The 18,556-nt window shown below is 44.8% G+C and overlaps 3 protein-coding genes across 11 annotated transcripts; 1 reads left to right on the top strand and 2 right to left on the bottom strand.

The window, feature by feature from the left end:
• Window positions 1-79: 79 nt before the first annotated feature.
• On the bottom strand, window positions 80-4,203 carry fez2a (fasciculation and elongation protein zeta 2a). Of its 3 annotated transcripts, XM_041067651.2 has the most exons (10): window positions 3,851-4,203; window positions 3,108-3,216; window positions 2,861-2,977; window positions 2,657-2,786; window positions 2,245-2,510; window positions 2,043-2,123; window positions 1,811-1,886; window positions 1,656-1,721; window positions 1,338-1,364; window positions 80-944 (listed from the first exon to the last, which is right to left on the bottom strand). In XM_041067651.2, the coding sequence occupies exons 1-9, from the start codon at window positions 4,201-4,203 to the stop codon at window positions 1,354-1,356; spliced, it is 1,209 nt and encodes a 402-aa protein (XP_040923585.1). In that variant the 3' UTR covers window positions 80-944; window positions 1,338-1,353. The 3 variants fall into 3 exon arrangements, with proteins under 3 accessions (XP_040923585.1, XP_028984115.1, XP_028984116.1); XM_029128282.3 differs by lacking the exon at window positions 1,338-1,364; XM_029128283.3 differs by lacking the exons at window positions 1,338-1,364; window positions 2,043-2,123.
• A 394-nt stretch (window positions 4,204-4,597) lies between these two features.
• ubxn11 (UBX domain protein 11) lies at window positions 4,598-8,600 on the top strand. 2 transcript variants are annotated; one of them, XM_041067650.2, is made up of 14 exons: window positions 4,598-4,730; window positions 4,808-4,848; window positions 5,204-5,308; window positions 5,380-5,480; window positions 5,565-5,616; window positions 5,707-5,786; window positions 5,863-5,968; window positions 6,055-6,269; window positions 6,347-6,421; window positions 6,498-6,615; window positions 6,697-6,800; window positions 6,871-6,941; window positions 7,350-7,484; window positions 7,573-8,600. In XM_041067650.2, exons 1-14 carry the CDS (start codon window positions 4,660-4,662, stop codon window positions 7,733-7,735), a joined length of 1,437 nt encoding a protein of 478 aa, XP_040923584.1. In that variant the 5' UTR covers window positions 4,598-4,659; the 3' UTR covers window positions 7,736-8,600. The 2 variants fall into 2 exon arrangements, with proteins under 2 accessions (XP_040923584.1, XP_028984113.1); XM_029128280.3 differs by having other exon boundaries at window positions 6,344-6,421.
• Window positions 7,982-18,331, bottom strand: cep85 (centrosomal protein 85). 6 transcript variants are annotated; one of them, XM_029128276.3, is made up of 15 exons: window positions 18,199-18,329; window positions 17,565-17,624; window positions 17,224-17,283; window positions 16,988-17,119; window positions 13,605-14,383; window positions 12,435-12,565; window positions 12,179-12,296; window positions 11,873-12,058; window positions 11,293-11,445; window positions 11,041-11,195; window positions 10,829-10,946; window positions 10,443-10,493; window positions 10,248-10,355; window positions 9,913-10,156; window positions 7,982-9,824 (listed from the first exon to the last, which is right to left on the bottom strand). In XM_029128276.3, the coding sequence occupies exons 2-15, from the start codon at window positions 17,575-17,577 to the stop codon at window positions 9,661-9,663; spliced, it is 2,412 nt and encodes an 803-aa protein (XP_028984109.1). In that variant the 5' UTR covers window positions 17,578-17,624; window positions 18,199-18,329; the 3' UTR covers window positions 7,982-9,660. The 6 variants fall into 6 exon arrangements, with proteins under 6 accessions (XP_028984109.1, XP_028984108.1, XP_028984111.1 ...); XM_029128275.3 differs by having other exon boundaries at window positions 18,171-18,321; XM_029128278.3 differs by lacking the exon at window positions 17,565-17,624 and having other exon boundaries at window positions 18,199-18,331.
• Window positions 18,332-18,556: the final 225 nt, after the last annotated feature.

Here is an 18,556-nt window from a genome sequence, read left to right as displayed (position 1 = left end):
TCAAGAGAATATTTTAAATTGAGTTTTCCTATAGATAACAGAAATAAAGCATGATATCATTTTGTCAAAGAAGCAGGACTTTAAAACATTCAGGTGACATTTATTGAAAATAAGGATATATTATGTACAAAAGTTGAGGCGAAGGCAAAGGCAGCAGAATAACAATGCCCGGTCGGTGTGCACGCTGCCCTGGGCACATCAGGCACGTAGGATCAGAATCAGCAGTCGGCATCACACAAGTACAGACAGTGCATGAGTCACAGTTCAGAGTTCACAGACGCTTAGTTATTAGAGCATGTCAGCCTGGTGGTCTCCACCTTCACCATCAGCACTGTTCCACAGTGATGACGGTGTGTGAGGAGGTACCGCTGGCAGCAAACAGCCCACGTCGTCTGTGTTGAACCTGTATAATCGGTTTGCACTTATCGTGTTAATGCCCACTGGTTAAAGGTAACTATTGATACATGTATCCCTATAAAATCCTTGCTAATTATTTAAGTATTATTTGTCTTTTTTTTCATTGGATTTGTTTGTGTCATTTTTTGTCTGTGCTTTGTGTGTTTATTTGTTGCTGAATGGATGACAAGCCCTTGAGATAAATGCATCACAGCTCAATATTATCTATATGTATTTTTCTCATATAATTTAGAGTTTTACAATATTTTTCCAATGGGAAAAAAGTCAAAGTTCACAAACAAAGGAAAACCACAGCACTCCATCCAAAATAAATAAATAAATAACAGCTAAATGAAGAACAAACAAAACACAATTGAGGTAAAAAAAAAAAAAACAGAAACCAATACGGAGAAGGAGGCTTCATGTTGTAAAACATGTTTTTATAGCCATTGGTTGTATGGGTCCTCTGGATGTTGTTGCCATTGGTAACAGTCTGAAGCCTCTGTAGAGTATTAGCACCATCCCGCTGGTCTACGTTGGGCAAAGGACTGAAACAAACACAGGTGAAAGTTAGTAGAGCTACAATAAGATGCGTTAAAGCTCAGACACGAAGACAAAGAGGAGGAAGACAAAGGAAAATGCACCTAGAGACAGCTAAAATCCCCCAAAAAAAGCTCTCCAGCAGGTTCATCTAACATTGGATTGGTGACTTTAGGGATAGAGTCCAGAGCTTAATAACTCACACTAATCCTGATTAAACACAGTGTTAAATGCTAACTGTGTCAGTGCGTCTATGAGGGAGGGATGAGGGAGAGGGGACACGCCAACACGAGGACGTCGGGGTCAAACTGCACTACAGTCCGGTGGTGGACAGGGGGCGCTCTCACACCGTGAGTCACCACACCACAACAGTGCACATCACAGGTGAACGTGGCACGAACCTCTCCGTCCGGGCGCTCACACCAGAGCTAGCAATAAATTAAGCAGCGCAGAGAACAGGAAGTGGGGAGAGAAAGAATGAGAAGAGGAGTCAATGAAAGACAGGACGCACAAGAGGAAGGAGAGTTACATCACATCTGGAGATTAGACTCGTTAGCTGTTATTGATGATGCCCTCATACACCAACATCTACAAAAGTGGCATAAATGTACTGAAAAGATCAGGAAGGTTTCAGGTCTTTCTAAAGGAAGTGTTTTATAATAGGACAGGAGTGAACATGGAGCTTTATTACTTCGACTCATACACGAGCACAAGCTCACCTTTGAGGATGTAGTCTGTTAAGAGGCTGGGCACCTTGTCGCTGTCGTCTCTCATAGCGTGCAGAACTGAAAACGCAGATCCAGAGACAAACGGAACCATCAGTGACGGTTCCTCAGCCACCAAACAGGAGGAGGATCTGAATGAGGGCGCCTACTTTTAGTGAGGGTCTGAAGGTCCTCAACCGACGGCGGCTGCCCCTTTTCTTCATATGGGATGACAGTGGTCAGATACTGTGGACGGTCAGGGAGAGATAGAGAAAGAGAGAGAGAGAGAGCAGGTGATGCATGGGGATCAGACCACAGACAGCATCTCGACCAGTTAACTACAGCCTTTAGCATCAGATAATAGGCAGGCATTGAAGTAACACAGCTGAGATCAAGAGTAACCTGCTTTTCACTGCACCCACTCCCAAAGGTTTGGCGGAAGCCATTTTGAATGACAGACGAGAGTCCCTCCATGCTGAAAAGCTACGAGGGAAAGAAGGGAAGCGAGGAGGCAAAAGGAGAGATTTAATCAAAGCGCAAGAAAGATTCCAGGAAAACAGACATGCAGGAAAAACAAAGGCATGAGTAAGAATAAAGTACTGACGGATCCCAGAGTTTTCTCTGTGTGGACCTGCGACGTCCCCGCTCCTGCTTTGAGCTTCTTCTTCTTCTTCAGGAGCTCCCGATGCTCCTTCTGCCGGTTTTGGACGTCGATGAGCGCCGAGATGAACGTGTTCTTCACCTCCTTCTCAAACTCCAGCTCGTCCCTGAGAGCCAGCTGCTGCACCAGCTCCTCCGAGAGCCTCCTGATGTCCGCGTCCTGCTCCTGCAGACGCTCATTCAGCTCTGCAGCACTCAGGGACTTCACCCCTGGAGCAAGCACGCACACACACACACACACACACACACACACACACACACACACACACACACACACACACACACACACACACGCACACACACACATAGTTTCTAGGTCCTACTAAAAGGATTACTGGTCTCAACTGGACGCTCACTCTCGCTGTGGTGACCGCCGCTCGTCTGCTGGACGTCCAGCGACAGCATGGACAGGTCAGACTGGGACGGGTTGTGCTGCGCCTCCACATCAGGGGAGTCCTGCATCATCTCCTCTATCTCCTCGATGACCTGCACAGAGCATCGGCTGAACAGCAGGCCTTCGTGTCGCACGCGCGGCGGTCTGCGTGTTTAATTAAAATTACCTGCTCCACGCTGAACAGAGGCTCCTCCGCGAGGCTGGAGACAATGATGGAGTGCATGTCCAGCTGCTCCCTCAGCTCCTCGTCGTCCGAGAGCTCGGCTGTGACGTCGGCCTTTCTCTAGACGGCAACAAAGCAGGGGGAGGGAATTTAATCAAAGCACTAAAACCCTCGGGCGCATTGAATATTTGTGATGTGTGACGGGAACACAGCAGTCATTGGGAGAGGGCGGGTGGGGGGAATCACCAACCAGTTTCTCCTCCAGGGTGAACGCGGGGATGTGCAGGGAACGCGTTCGGGAATGCTTCCAGTCCACCGGCATTGCTCGGCCGTAGTTACTGGTTAAAGCCTTCCAGATGCTGCACGGAGCAGGACAGAGTCACATCTGGCAACGTTTGAGGGCATAATTCAGAAATACACTGCTAATTACAACAGTGGTTGTAGAAGGCTGCTCAATAAGGTCACTGGGGTCACCTCAGCATAAACATAATAATTACACAAAGTAACACGTCCTGCTAGTTATTACCGATAACTCTGTAAAGGCTGAACGACTGTCTGACGCCACAGAGATGCTTCAAAACATCCTATTTAGGATAAAAACGCCACATGCAGGTTAAACTGCTTTGATGCAGAGGTTGAAACATTAATCCCCAAAGGAGCTTATCAAGTTAAAAACGCCACTGATGAGGACGTTAGGAAGCATCACCCGAACCAAAGCTGCAGCAGGAAACCTCCCGATGGAGAAATAAAGTCAACACTTAGCGTCTCTGACTGTGGGTTTTACTCTTCCACCTCCTGCCGGTCCACTGAACTCTACAGATCTGTGTATAATGAGGTCACGTGCACCAACAGCTGTTAATATCACTGCCCAGTAAAAACAGACACACATATAATCATGCACCTGTTCTGTGGAACTGAATCTGCATTAATACTGGCTTTGATGACTGGTTACAACAACAACAACAACAACAACAACAACAACCAAACACCCACTCGTCCCTCTCCAGCAGCGTCTCTTCGCTGATCACGTTCACGGGAGCGATGGTGTCCGTCCTGGCGTCAAAATTTCGGAAGCACGCGTTTAATTTCTCGTCAAACCCGTTCACGAGGTCCTCGATGGACCTGAAGGCGCCGGTTCCGCTGGGGGAGAAGCTGCTGTCGTGCAGTTCGGGAGGATCATCGTCATCGTCGTCGACCAGGAGCAGCCGCGGAGCCGCTTCCGCCGCGGCGGCGGCGGAGGCGGCCGCCGCGCGGCCTTTCTGCCGGAGCAGCCCCTGCTCTGAAACCACGCTCACCTCGCCCGAACCCGGCCACTCGGCGTCGAAATGTGCGATGGGTGCAGCCATGTCCCGGGCGACACTAACAGCTCCGGGGCAGTGATGGATGTGCTGTCAGAGGCGCAGGCCTGCGCATCCTCCCTGCGCCCCGCAGGCTGCACCGGACAGTGTGGCTGCGCCGGGCCGCCTGGCGCCGATCGCTCCCAGGGCTTCAGGGCGACACCGCGACGAGCGGAGCGGGTCGCGAAAGCATAGTGACGGCCGATAGACTCAACGGGAGTCTGGGAATAAAACGGCAACGGGCCGGCGAAACAGCTGTGGCCAAGTTTACGCGACGCCGGCGAGTGTGAATGAGAAGCAGAGGCGCTCGGCAGAACAGCGCCCTCATGCGGATGAAAGAGGAACAACCGGCTGCTCGCTGCGTTGCTACTGGCAACGGACTCCAAACAAACTCTCCAACTCAGGAAGTCCCTCCGATCACACAGACTGGGGTTTTTAAACTGTTTTAACCCCATCTCAGCTAAAATGAGCTCTCCGTTATCGATGCTGAAGAAAACAAGGCGCATCCCACTGCAGGTCCCTCTACACGACCAGGGGTACGTTCAATGTCCTTCTACTGAGCTTTACAGGAAGGAAACAAGCAGCGTCACCTTGAAATGTCTTTGACCTGCAGGGACAGACACAAAGTGCCTTTCAGGAGGAATCTGTTAAAAGGTAACAAACCCCACTACAGGACAGAATTGTTGTTGTTGTTGTTGTTGTTGTTGTTGTTGTTGTTGTTGTTGTTGTTGTTGTTGTTGTTGTTGTTGTTGTTGTTGTTGTTGTTCTTCTTCTTCTTCTTCTTCTTCTTCTTCTTCTTCTTCTTCTTCTTCTTCTTCTTCTTCTTCTTCTTCTTCTTCTTCTTCTTTTTCTTCTTCTTCTTCTTCTTCTTCTTCTTCTTATTATTATTATTATTATTATTATTATTATTATTATGAATTATATCTAGAAGTACATGATAGCATTTCATGTTAAACCTGTGTTACTGTAAATATGGAACATGCTCTTTGCTTCTCGTTGTTCTCTACAGAATGTCAGTCAGCGTTGGCCGATGCTGATTCCTCTGATGCAAACAGTCCCGGACCGTCACACGCTCTTACCAGTCAAGTCAAGTCAAACATTCCCTTAAAGAAAGGTATGTTTTTATTTGAAGACAACCTGGGCCAATATTATCTTAAACTCAATATTTATAACCTTCAAAATCAGCTGCGCCACCCAGTGACTTAGAGCTCATGTCAGCTATGATGCAACGAGTGACCCTGCTGGAGAAACAGATGCGGATCCAAGCGCAGGAGATGGAGCGCAAGGTGAACACACACTTGGGCCAGGAAATCAGACTTTTTTTTCCCCAACGTGTCAAATGTTCAGTTTCTGTTTTCTGCGCTTTAAAGGACAAAAAGATTTCTGCTCTGGAGGAGAAACTGAGACTTAAGAGAGAATCAGGTATTAACTACATGTACAGTTGAATGTTCTGAGCTCCTGTATGAACAACACATACACTGCATTTGTGTGTGTGTGTGTGTGTGTGTTCAGAGAGCAAACACGAGCTGAGCAGCACAGACGATCTGCAAAGCAAGTGCCAGCGTCTGCAGAACCAGGTGCATGAAATGGAGGTAAGCTCGTTAAATCTGGTCCGTGTGGTTACATTTCCATGAGGCCGCCCTGATTCGTGTTGACGCCCGCTTTCAGAGCTTTCTAAGTGACTACGGTTTGACCTGGGTGGGAGACAGGGACGGCGGTGACTCAGCGGAAAAAGACCCATCCCCTGAGTCAGAGCGAGGCCTCTGGCAGACAGGTAGTGACCTCTGTAGGCTTCCACACATGGAGCTGCAGCATTTCCTCCCTAAAGCCATGCCTTATACTGTATTTTATTGTCCAAAGGCACCTCCCTCGGGAAATTCACCATGAACTTTGACCTTGTGCTCCAGAGGGTCAGGGAGCTGAACGTGCTCGCAGGGGAAGGCGAGTCTGTGGTTCAGACTACCGCCACAGGGGCCCAGCTGAGCAGGAAGGACCCCGTCCAGCTGAGGCTCTACAGGAACGGCATCGTCATGTTCCATGGTCCCTTCCGCTCCTATCAGGACCGCAGCACTCAGGTAAAGGTTCTGAAGCAAACCCCGCTGCTGTGGAGTAGCCTCAGTACACAGTAGCTCCGCTCTGGTTTCTGCAGCAGTGCATGCAGGACCTGATGGACGGTTATTTTCCCTCCGAGCTTCAGCAGAGGTTTCCGGACGGCGTTCCTCTGGAGGTGGGTCCACGTTTCCTTCTCTGTTTGTCCGTTTGCAAACGGGCAGTTTTGCAACTGAAAGGAACCGACTGTGCAGGTTCACGACAGGCGAGATGAGGAGTTCAAGGCCAGACTCCCGTGGAGTAAATTCCCTGGAGAAGGACGAGCTGTGTACGGAGGCAGAGAGGCAAATGATGGCGTAGCTCAGAACCCAGGTCTGTCCTGTCTCTATCAGCTCCAAATCAGGCCTGTGCTGCCAATTAACCATGGTCCTTGTGTTTTCTGCTGGATCCCAGGTAAGAAGCCGACCACACAGCAGTTCCTGAACAGGCTGCCGAAGGTGGTGGTCAGGGCCGGTCGAGTGATCGATGTAAGGGACTCGCTGAGGGCCACCCTGCAGGTGAGCAGGTTAAATGGAGGATGAGGCACTCACCAGCGCATCATCCTGGTCTAACTGGTCCTGTCACTAGGGCTCAACAGAGCACAGCAGCGACTCGGTGATCCTCATAGACACAGCAGCACAGCAGGCGACAAGAGAGAGGTAAAACGGGACGTCATCAGTCAATACTAACCTACTTTGTAAAGAGTATCGTCCCAATTAACTCAATCTGTTGGAAATGACACAATGTGACACTGAGGTCACTCAGGATACTTGCATAAAATGGGGCTGGAGCTACAATATTCCCCAGCTGCTGGTCCCAGGCTTTTATATGTAATTGATTTTACAAAAGCAGGGTTTCAGAAAGTGCTAAATCCAAGAACATGCTATGTGATGTAAAGGGAGATTAAAATCCAAGAGTGGAGATTGTGGAGATTACTGTGATCATGGGTCAGGAAAGTAGGACACTGTGCAAAGTCAGAGTCCACTGATGACTTTTAGCACCATCTATTGTTCTATTATAGTGATTCTTTAATCTGATCTTACTTTTCACACCCTGGGTTTGTTCAGCGGCGCCCGGCCGCCGTCTCCTCGCGATGCCATCGGGCTAAAGGTGAAGTCGGAGGACGGGAGCCACACCTACATTTTGAACATGTGCCTCTCAGAAACCGTGGGCCGCCTGCGGCAGTATCTGGACCGACAAAGGTGAGAGAGCGTCCTCACGGCTGAGGTTTCCTTCTGTTGGCGTCTGTCTTCACAGCCAGACGGCTCGTTTGTGGTTCTGTCTGTACAGAGGGGGAGGTCAGCTGGATTATGACATCATCAGCACATACCCTCACCGCTGCTACGACGACGACCACCAGACTCTACAATCGTGTGGACTCACAACTAAAACCACTCTTCTGCTGCAAAAGCGTAAACCTGCTAATTCACTGGCAGAGGGCAATATTGATTGAGAATTGATTTAATATCTTTTTTTAGGGAAGAATGCATTGATCCAGCTTTATTGCTCTCAGTAGGAAACATGAGTAGGTGGTCCACTTTATGACATAAGGATCAGCCACGTCATCATTAATACCTGATCTGGCAGAGCCGCTACTGATCCACAGAATCCGCACATCCTCAGCTATAAAAAGCAGGGACAAAAAAAGCACGGTTTTATCCACGGAAATGCCTTAAGACACTGCAGTCGAGTCCCAACAAACTGTTCAAACTCTTTATTTCTAAAATATGCAAATACAAACAAGGACAAAAGTATGAAAATATAAACATCTTCTTCCCTTTTTGCAAAACATTTGAGATGTTAAGGCATGTGGAGCTGTACTTTCCAAGCAGAAAACTTGTGCTATTTAAGTTTAAAGGTCCCATGAAATGAAAAAATGGCTTGTGTCCCTGGGTGGTGTAGAATCTTAGTTGCATATTTTGTATATATGAAATCCATTTTCTCTTCTTCTAAAGTGTCCCATTCTTTTAAATGGCTTAGCTCGGAGCAAATATAAAACTTCATTCAGAACAATGTGCTCATGACAGAGGGGGTGATCCAGCCAACCCCTGCAATCATTATCATCACGTAAAACCATAACGTGTCCCTCCTGCACCTAAAAAAGGTGAATTATCTGGTTAAGTATTAAAACTCTCCCCGAACATACTACTGAACATGAAACAGCACAGAAAAAATACAATATAAAAGCCACTTCATGGGACCTTTACATGCAGAGGATGCTCAGACACATTAGCACATTATTACAGCAACACATTCAGAATGCTTTCACACAGAGTTGTCAAATGCAAACAAAATAAATAAATAATACTGGAGAATAATACTGTTTCTGAGACCTATATTTATCAAACATCTGGCCAAGCCATTACAACCCTGACACATACAGTATACAGACATCTATCTAAACAAAGCAGGTTGTAAATAGACCACCTAAACTAATGAGGTTTACTGAACAGGGGCTTGCACGAGCTCTGTGACGTGGCCCCAAGTTGCTGCTACATTCAGAGTCAGGGAATGTATCAACTGTCCTACTGGTTGATGCGCTCAGAGAAAGGTCATAGTGGAAGAGTCAGCTGTAAAGAGCCCTTTGTGGTCGCTCTAAAATGAACTAGCTATTGTGGCTGCAAAGGTGACAGGAAGGCACATTGGTACAGTCCGTAACGAGGCCTGCAGCAAAGAGACACATTCAGAAACCATCGCAGAGGTTCACAACTGCTTCAACCAGAGTTGTCTTTGGTAATACAATGGTTATAGGCCTGTTGGTGGAAGATCATTTGGTATTAAACCCCAGTCTCATGTTACAGTGTCCACCATTTTAAATAATGGCATGTTAGAAACATTTCCTCGTGAATTCAGTTAAATGCACAGGTTAATGTCAGTTGATTGTCAACCACTCCTCAAATAATTCCCCTTAGATGGGAAATGTAACATTTAAATAAATCATATTTGTGGGACATCTACAGAAATATTTATCCACTAGAGAGGAACATAACGCATAAGACTGTTTGGTAACAGAGCGTCTCACATCATCACTATTGAAAGACGCTCTCACAAACATACATGCGCGCGCACACACACAATGCTTAAAAGATCAAGTATAAGAGGTAAGTTATTTTCTGTTAGCCCTTGGACTGAAATAGATAGACTAGATAAACTCACCAGGGGGTGGGAGTGCTCTGAGCTACAGGCAGGCTTGAGACCTGATGTTCAGTCAGTGGATTGAACTAGAAGCTAAACCATTAGGGCTTTCCTCTGTCCTTGTTTTAAGAAAATTAAAATCCAGTCCTCTTTCCGACATTCAGCAATTAGGAGGAGAAGACAAGTCTGTTTTAGAAATGGAGCTCTGACAAGTCTCCTTCATTAACTGTGTGCGTGGCAAGGTTACTGGGTGATGCAGTTGTCTCCCATGTCCTGCGCGTAACGATCCAGGATTACGTTGCGAAGTTCCTCCACGTCTCGACGGAGCTGCTGCGCCTCAACAAGCTTCTTCTGCAGCACTTCTGGACTCATCCAGTCCTCATCCTGCTGTGTCACTGGCTGGGGACCTGAGAAAACGCCACACCACTGATTCTACCTGTACACCTCTATTCTTTCTGAAATTTTGTAACTTGAAAATTGTGAAGAAATACTTACTTGTGAGACCAAGAAGCAGGGAGAGGTTGGGGTCTTGTCCCTGAGCTCTCTGGGTCAGAATGCTGCACAAGGAGCGCAGATCACTGAGGCAGGAGGCGATCTCTAGATGGAGGCTCTGGGTGAGCCGAGCCCCCGCTGGCTGCAGGGCAGATGAGGCCTGGGTAGAGCTCTTCTGCTCTGAATCACTCATCTGCTCTTGCAGGGTCAGATTCTGCTCCATCAGTTCTTGGTTCTGGGCCGACAACTGCAACAGCAATTAGCATTAAGTTAATGACGACAACAAGTGAAGGTCTCCTGCATTATCACAGGATTTGGTTTTTCATGCCTTATCTTACCTCCTTCATTGCAGTGTGGAGCTCCAACACATTCTGCTCCTTGGCCAGCGCCTCTTCTCTCAGAGCCTGTGAGCTAATCTCTTCCTGGGAGATCTGCTCTTCCAAAGCCTGCCGGCATAAACATGTGTTAATAAACTATGAATGAAACAGTCACCACACAAATAATTCAACTTTATTTTAAAATGAGGTAAACACCTGGATCTGCGAGCCAAGCTGTTCCATCATTCGGTGCTGCTTCTCAATCACCTGCGAGGATTAAAAACAATCCTTCCATTAAAAGGTATTGTGAACAAGTCTGTTCTATCGCGATTAATCAAATTATTCTCTCTGCACATTTCCAATAGGGCATTTTTATTTATTTATCTTATTCATTTACTTATTTATCAATAAATAGTTCTTTTTATGTGCTATAAATTTGTGTCTTATGGGGGTAGTTTTGAGACTGGAAGCATTACAGAAACAAAGGGCCTATGAAAAGACAAACCTGAATTACATGCATTATTCCGGGTGACTTCAGTTTTAATTATTTTTTGCCGTTTAACTGATACGTGTGTAAAACAATAAAAGGAAAAACAGCTGACCTTTTTGAGTCTCTGCTGCTCTTCTCTCAAACTATTGTTCTCTCCTCTTAGCTTCTCAACATCCAGAGAAGGCAGTCTGGCTCCATCCTCAAGGCCCTGCTGCACCCGCTGCTGCATACTGATGATAAAATAACAAACACTGCTCATCACACAGAGCTGATACTTTCTCGACTGTGCAGGCGGGTTGTGTGTGGAGTAATTTTATTTCTTACTCTGTAATGGTGGTTAGCAGGTCTCTCTCCCTGCGTTTCTGATCCTCCAGTTGCGCTTCTTTTTCTCGTAGCTGTGAGCGTGTTGTCTCCAGACAGAGCTCTAGTTCTTTGACTTTCTCTTGTAGCTCAGATGCCTGCTGTTCGGCCTCAAGCAGCTGATATGAGGAAAGACCATGAAACAAATGAATGATGCAGACGGATGAATCACACGAACATAGGAAGAAGAATAAATGTAAGCAGAACTGTCCTGACCTGCTTATTCTGGCTCTGGTAGTCCTCTAAAGTGGGCAGGTCAGCTAGATAGCGCTCCAGGGTCTCAATACGCTGCTGGTTCTCTCTCTTCAGCTCTGCCTCCTTCTGACACTTCTTCTTCAGGTTGTTGATGTGCTTGTCTCGACTGCGTATCTGTACAGAAAAGGGGTTAGTGAGAAACCCTAACTACATGTGAGATACTATGAAGTCGTTGCCTCTAGGAAACGACTCCATCAGCTTATTAAATGTTTTTCATCAGTCTTTATGAAAAAGCAAATTTGAATGAGTTAAAGTCAACAGTTGCAGGTAACAAAAGGTCTATTTGTATATTAGACTCGACAGTGAGTCTCTTTCAAGCATTTCCTGTAAAGTAATTCATTAATATATCACTGTTACCACGTTACAGTAAAGACTCAAACACAGTTATCCAACCAGTAAATGCTATGAAATAAAAGAAACTGTTGGTAAAGTCACATAATGCCATTCAAACACAGCCATCTTATTTGTTTGTCATATCACTCTGTGGCGTTCCTGCTTGTAACAGTGAATACATTTAAGGGGGTGATGAGGAAGCACAAACCCTCTCATCCTGTTTCTTCATTTCTTCTGCATGTCTCTCACAGGTTTCCTTCAGACTTTCCGTTAGTCGGCGCGTCTCAGCCTCAACTGCCCCCAGCCTGCGTTCAGCCTCTGCTTTCTCCAAGGCAATGCAGTCTGTGCGCTCACTAAACTGCGCCCTCAGGAAAGCATTTTCCCTTTGTGCCTCCTGTAAAGTCCCCACGGACAGAAGAATTATAATGAAGGCTCTTGAGGGCAAACACTATGCTGACAGTCTAACAATGTTTTCTTAGTTTGGTTTATGGATGCTAAAGCACGTGTTGCTAACCTGCAGCCGCAGCATGCACATGTCCCCATAGGAAGCCCCTCGACCCAGAATGGCTCCATGGACTTGAAGCTCGCTTTCTCTTAGACGCTGCTCCAGTTGGGTCATATGCTGTTTTTGTCTATATCACAAAAAAGTTCAACCACTATAAGAACAACAGTCTAGTTTGTATATAGTCTGCATAGCCTTTAGACCTGAGGGGAAAATACTGACATTAATTCATGTATTGGATGAGCAGACAGTTATGAGAAACACTTGCCTCTCAATAATAAGCTCCTTCTCCTTTAATAGACTTTCACTGGCTTTGACCAGAGCATCCCACTTTCCAGACTCCGAGTGAACAGGAGTTGAATATAGAGATGCGTACTGACCCACTCCAGCACTCATTAACTGTAACAAAAGAGAGGATTTCAGGAAATGTGAGCATTTCGTAATGTGGAGAATATGTTAACTTTTGATGAGCGATGGGGTGCAGAGCTGAAATCATTGCTTTCAAGTTCAACTTTGAATTTTGTTTTGTGGTTACTCTTGAAGTTTTGAAATCAAACAGCTCAGGAATTCTGTATAATACTTGATCAAGATATTTTTAACAAAATCAGTCAAATCAGTCATCAGTCACCAATAGCTCTGACTCAACTAATCACAAAACTTGAGTTAGTTAGAACATCATAAAAGACACGAGCATCAAGTACTGCCAACCTCTGTTTAGAAGGGAATGTAATTCCAGCTAAGAGACTATTTAAAGTAGTTCTACCAACAGACATAGAGACACTGCAAATGTCTGTATTCCTTTTTGAAAAATACACCTGGCACTACTGATAATAAACTAGACCTTTATACAGACTTTGCATTTAAATATTCTGCTAAGTTTGTACATGGAAGTGCTGTCACTTCAGAAGTGAACTTAGTCAGCATCTGCCAGAGGAGAAAAGGGTGCTGAATTAGTAAAGAATTGTTTCTCAACTCTGTGGAGGCTGCAGAACTGAAGAAGCCTCATAGGTAGGTAGAGCATCGGCCTGGGGAGCAGAAGGGAATGCCCACTGTTTGCAAAATGCAGAGGTTAATATGCCAATGTGGGATCAATAAAGTAATTATTATTATTTAATTTTAGGAAAACTAACAAACTATTTTGTGTTTTTAACCCTTTTTTTGAGTTGAGACATCCAGTTTAAAATAGGACATATATGCCCTTAGGCACTGTATAGTGGAGCATTATTTTCCCAGTGTTGACCTACATATTTTGTCCCACATATCGCTAATGGTGTTTTCCTTAGAAGAGCCCCTAACGCCATAGAGGTCAAGTTGAATTGTGTGTACCTGCTGTCCACACTGTGATGAATGACACTTTGGAAGTAAGAATATTTCTACACAGCAGACTACTTTTAGAATAAGTGTGGTATATTGTTTTTTATAGAAGATAAATGCTTACCTGCATTTGTTCGACCTGGAGGCGTAACGTATCCAGTTGCTGCTTATGCTGCTGCTGTTGTTGCCAGCTGGATAGTTCGCTGCATCTGTCCTGCCGCAGTGAATCATAACCTTTGGAAGCTGAGTGCTCCCTCAGCAGAGTTTGTGTCTGCAGGCTCAGAGGGCTTGCATAAACTCCAGCAGTTGCACCAGGCTGACTGCACCTCTGATTAGAGGTTTCTGCTGTACCAGAGGCTCCTGGCCTAGCTTCAGGCAGGACCTTAAAACTGTGCTCCATTCCTCTGTAGCCTTCAGACACACAGTCTGGAGTATCACAGATCCCAGTTGTCTGTAATCGGAGTCTGGCATCAGGACATAAGCCTCCCAACAGGGCTGACTGATTTAGTGTTGGTTCCACAGCAGGAGTGTCAAACCTGTGGCCGTCATCCACCCGTGTGTAATCTGTAGGGAAAAGCGAGTGGTCCAGCCCATTGACAAGGCTGCGATAACGACTCAGGCAGTCTGGCTTAGGCCCGACAGGATCACCTCCCATCCCAACCGGAGCGTCCAAGTTGGGCGAAGATGCTGATTTGGAGAGAGAGGAAGATTTTGAAGTGGAGGTGGTTCTTGAGCCTGACGAAGACCTGCGCCCTTCAACATTGGATAGAAAGTCCTCCTGCACACATGATTGGGGCTTTGAGGCCGGGGAACCGGCCGTGGATGGCATGACATGTGCAGTGGGTATAGGGATCTGACTTCGAATGGGCTGAAAAGATGGGCTGCTGCTGGAACTGCAGAAATCTAAAAAAAAATAACAGAAGGAGGCATTAGAAATTACAATCGTTACTATTCTCCAGTATAGAGAGCCACCTTATTCAAATCAGCGCAGAATATCTGGAGCACTACTGCAGGCAGTTTTCATTTTCAGTTGGTGATGTAAAGTAGATGCAGCAGGGTTCATGGGTGGCCTACTTTGATGATGAGGTGTCACCACAGAAAGAATTAACTGGCACTGACTGGCTCAACCCAGGGAAATGGCTTTTAATAGACTTAAAGCAATGCACAGGATGAAAGTTCTGTATTACATATCACTACAACCATTAATTATTAACAGAACTTAATGAAGAGTGTTAAGGAATTACCTGTGTGTACATAACAGACATTTTGAATGCAACTCCTGGCTACATGTTTTCCTTTTTAATTAGTATTGAAGCATGTAATTATGTCTTTAACGACAGAGAGATGCACACCGAAATGACTCTACAGGGTACACACCCAATCTACACCATTAAACATGCACAAGCATGTTCACCGTCTTCATTTGCAAACCTTAAGCTACACTTAAAAAGTGAAAGAACACCGTAAACTTAAACAAAGAATCGCCACCAAACTGAACAAAACAGGAATCATGCACGTCTGAATGTAGCAAAACAAACCTGGGAGATGTGCTCAAGTCCAGAAATGTGGTAGTCACTTGAACATACCAAACATGTTATTTGCTGTGGCATTATTTCTTGAGCCAAAATGGGAAGAGCTGAGCAGCAAAGTACAAATTAAAACAACGCTCCGTTTTCCGCATCTCTGGGAAGCACTGAACCAACTCCTGAAGCAAAGCCTGAAAACTGCAGCAGGGAGACCCTGTATCCAAAACTTGATTACCTTTAAACAGCCCAAGTAACCAGCACCAAGGTCTGAGCAAACACATACAAACAGGCATACACAGGAAAGGTTAGGGGTATTTATAGCCCACCTCTCATGTTACAGAGTGATCTGTGGTTGCCGCTTATTTAAGCACCTTGCCTCCACCCACTGTAGCATACATCACATGCGCTTACATCCAAAGATCCATGATATAAAGGGATTTTTTTTCTATTAAGTCTAAACTCCATTATTCTTAATGAAAACATTTTGACTTTCACAGTGTAAAACAATAAATTGTGAAAAAGGCAGAAACAGTATGTAAATAACGTTGAGCTTTCCAATCAATAACACAGTGCACATAAGAAGCCTCCAGGCTCCACTGATTCATCTTGACTAGCTGGAACAAGTCTAACTCTGTAATATGAAGTAGAAGCAAAGGATGCATTCCATTGCGGCTGAAAAACACTGACAATTACCCGCAGCTTAACACACTAAGCAACTACAAGGAAAAAATATATTTCAAAAGCTAAACACAGAAGGTCTAGTATTATAAAGCCAAATTAACGGACACTCCAAGAGTAAAAAAACACTATTACGTATAACAGGTCATTACAGTGGCTAAATTTGGGATTAATTATCAAGCTGCTAAGTACTGCTGTCAAGTTAAGTGCTTGAACAAAGCTGTATCTGTAGCTAACATGCTCAACAGTGGTAACTAAACAAACAAAGCCTAGAAGAAATACTCTAGTTACATTCACTCCCTTAAAAGCAAATAAATCCACAGACTACAACTTAAATAAGCATGAGGCAGAACAAAATCATTCAAACCTAAAAACTAGTGGATGTTAAGTATCTTAAGTATCTTATCTTAATGAGCTTACAATACCAAAGCAAAGTCATCTCAGCCTGCTGTCACTTGAAAATGTAAAAAGACAAGCATCTACTTACAACTTACTAACAACTGTTAGATCATCTATGGTAATAATAGAAGCACTGAGTCATAATGTAAGAGTACAAAATGTGTTTTTTGGCAAATTTTTACTAAATTAAAGAACAGGTTAAAGCACCTTTACGATTGTCAATGATGAGCTTTTAGTCTATTATTTTTACGTGTTTGTTGTGTCACACCAGGACCATGCAACACAGCTGAACAACCAGTGAATGGAAAGTTTCGGACACCCCGTGTTATTTTTTCCATACAGGGTGTATTCAGATGAGTGTAGGATAAACATGCATGCCCAATCTCCAGTGGGGGTTCACATTTTTCCACTGTTGTACTACTCCCATTTAAAACCTGTACATTCCTACTATCCCAAAGAACAATCCTATACAATGGGTTCTACAGCACATTAGTGCAGCCGAACCTTGGAGCTAGCCATTTTCAGGTAGGACTTCACTTTACCTGAGGATTGAGTATCCACCAAAGGATCATAAACATTTTTTACTCTATAAATAGCCGGTTAAGATTTATGCCTTTGCACTTACTTAAAAGCACATTCTGTTGTGAGCACTTGTGCTAAACCACAAAAAACAATAGATAGTGAAGTGAAGTTTTATGCCATTGTGTTAAGCTTCTCTTTTACAGAATTAACTCTTCTAAAGTCGAGTTACACAACAGAATAAAATTAGGTTTAAATTAATAGACTTTGATAACACCCAAATCTGTCTGTCTGGTGAAGAACTGGAGTTATGGAGTTGATACTAAAACCTCTGTCACATGACAGACACCAGTGTCAAACGGGGAAGACAAGCAAAAGTCCTTACCTTCTGCGCTGTCAGATGCTGAGGTGCCAAGACCAGTGTCTCCACTGTCCGATGTTCCAGGCCGGCGGCCAAAGCGGCTTTGGAACTTCTCTGACACAGCTGGTGTCTGCCACTCCATGTCAGCGAACCGAGCTAATATATGTTTGTAAAACAACACAATGGCAACAGAGGAGCACATCAACACACGCTGAAATAGCACACTGTTTAAACATATTGACAGTGGAGTCCCAACTTACAGGCTGGTTTGGATTCAAAATATCTCTGTGAGGTTGTCATTCCATACAAGACAGTGTCACCTAACAAACAGGAGGAAAAAATGTAATTATATAGTTCAAGCACTGCAAAACAAAACTATAAATTATACATTTTAAGTCACATACTGATCACGTCCTTTAATATCTTAATGTAGTTTAGTCACACCTTCTCTATTACATCATCAAATAAACCAACCAAACATAACTTTTATGACCCAGCGACTTGAATTCCCGATGAACAAGATCTCGTCACTTGCACACTGTTTAATAAAACCGAACGTCTAAAGACTCGGCAGCTGTTGGCGCATGACGGATTTGCTCACCTATCGAACTCATCTGTCCCTCAACGTGCCAGCAACAACCTCGGCAGACTTTTCTGGGTACTAACAAAAATAACAACATGAGCACATGTCCTACAGGGTTGCATAATCTGTTACACAAACATGTATATTCCTAAGAGTCTACAGGGAGTACATTATTTGTGGCGAGGGGGCATAATGCTACGGACACAAACAGCCTAAGATGCAGTGTTCTTACACTAATCCTCTTCACTAGCTAATTCGTGAAGGAAATGACTCGCTAACGCTTAACCCGCTAAGACAGGCTGTCGAACAAACGTGACTAATGGCCAAATTAAATATCTTCAAACTGAACTATGCTAACTGGATGCGACGTTTAGAGCTACACACTTCTATGGTGTCATAAAATATTCTTAATAAGTTGCCCACTTTGACGCACTACATCGTTCACAATTGAATCTATTCCATTACCAATTCGTTTCCGTTGAACAAGCTAACGCTAGGTAACAGCTAGCTAACCGAACGTTTGCTTAGCTACCCGTAGGAACACACGTAATAAATCTGTTAGTCTTCCTGGTTGCGTTCCTGTGGTTAACCTAGCTATTGTTACTGAAAACATACGTACTTTACCTTTATTTCACATAAACACAGAACCTACTATCAAATCTCGGTCCCAGGCTGGCATCCGAGCTGAATCTGTACTATCCGTTGCTGCTGTTGTTCCGCTAACCAACTGATTCTCACCGACTGCAAGGCGACCCATCAAAGACACAGTGGGCGCTTGTTTTAACTCTCAGAGCCGCCCGTTGATGGGAGGCGGTTCATGTCTGAGACACGGTTTGGGCTTTTCCTGTTTGTTTCTGCAGCTGCACTTTTGCATTTACACTTCGCGCGCCTAAATCTGCCCATAAACTAAAGCGTAGCATTCTGTCGTTCTTTGCTAAAATATTTATGATGATGCAACAAAAAAATGACCTTAATCGTTTTGTCATATGATTCGATTTCCCCACAAAACC

Source organism: Betta splendens, chromosome 16 (genome assembly GCF_900634795.4).
Source record: "Betta splendens chromosome 16, fBetSpl5.4, whole genome shotgun sequence".
NCBI lineage: Eukaryota > Metazoa > Chordata > Actinopteri > Anabantiformes > Osphronemidae > Betta > Betta splendens.
This window is presented reverse-complemented; position numbering and strand designations above follow the sequence as displayed.

Coding starts and splice junctions, on each gene's coding strand:
- cep85 (XM_055503034.1), bottom strand. CDS start 17,643: ATGTTGTTATTTTTGTTAGTACCCAGAAAAGTCTGCCGAGGTTGTTGC. Junction 12,059..12,178: donor TGTGCATGCTGCGGCTGCAG/GTTAGCAACACG, acceptor GGGACTTTACAG/GAGGCACAAAGGGAAAATGC. Junction 11,196..11,292: donor ACCAGAGCCAGAATAAGCAG/GTCAGGACAGTT, acceptor TCCTCATATCAG/CTGCTTGAGGCCGAACAGCA.
- ubxn11 (XM_029128280.3), top strand. CDS start 4,660: ATGAGCTCTCCGTTATCGATGCTGAAGAAAACAAGGCGCATCCCACTG. Junction 4,849..5,203: donor CAGGAGGAATCTGTTAAAAG/GTAACAAACCCC, acceptor TGTTCTCTACAG/AATGTCAGTCAGCGTTGGCC. Junction 6,270..6,343: donor ATCAGGACCGCAGCACTCAG/GTAAAGGTTCTG, acceptor TGGTTTCTGCAG/CAGTGCATGCAGGACCTGAT.
- fez2a (XM_029128282.3), bottom strand. CDS start 4,203: ATGGCTGCACCCATCGCACATTTCGACGCCGAGTGGCCGGGTTCGGGC. Junction 2,978..3,107: donor TCACCCTGGAGGAGAAACTG/GTTGGTGATTCC, acceptor GTTGCCGTCTAG/AGAAAGGCCGACGTCACAGC. Junction 2,787..2,860: donor CTCTGTTCAGCGTGGAGCAG/GTAATTTTAATT, acceptor TGCTCTGTGCAG/GTCATCGAGGAGATAGAGGA.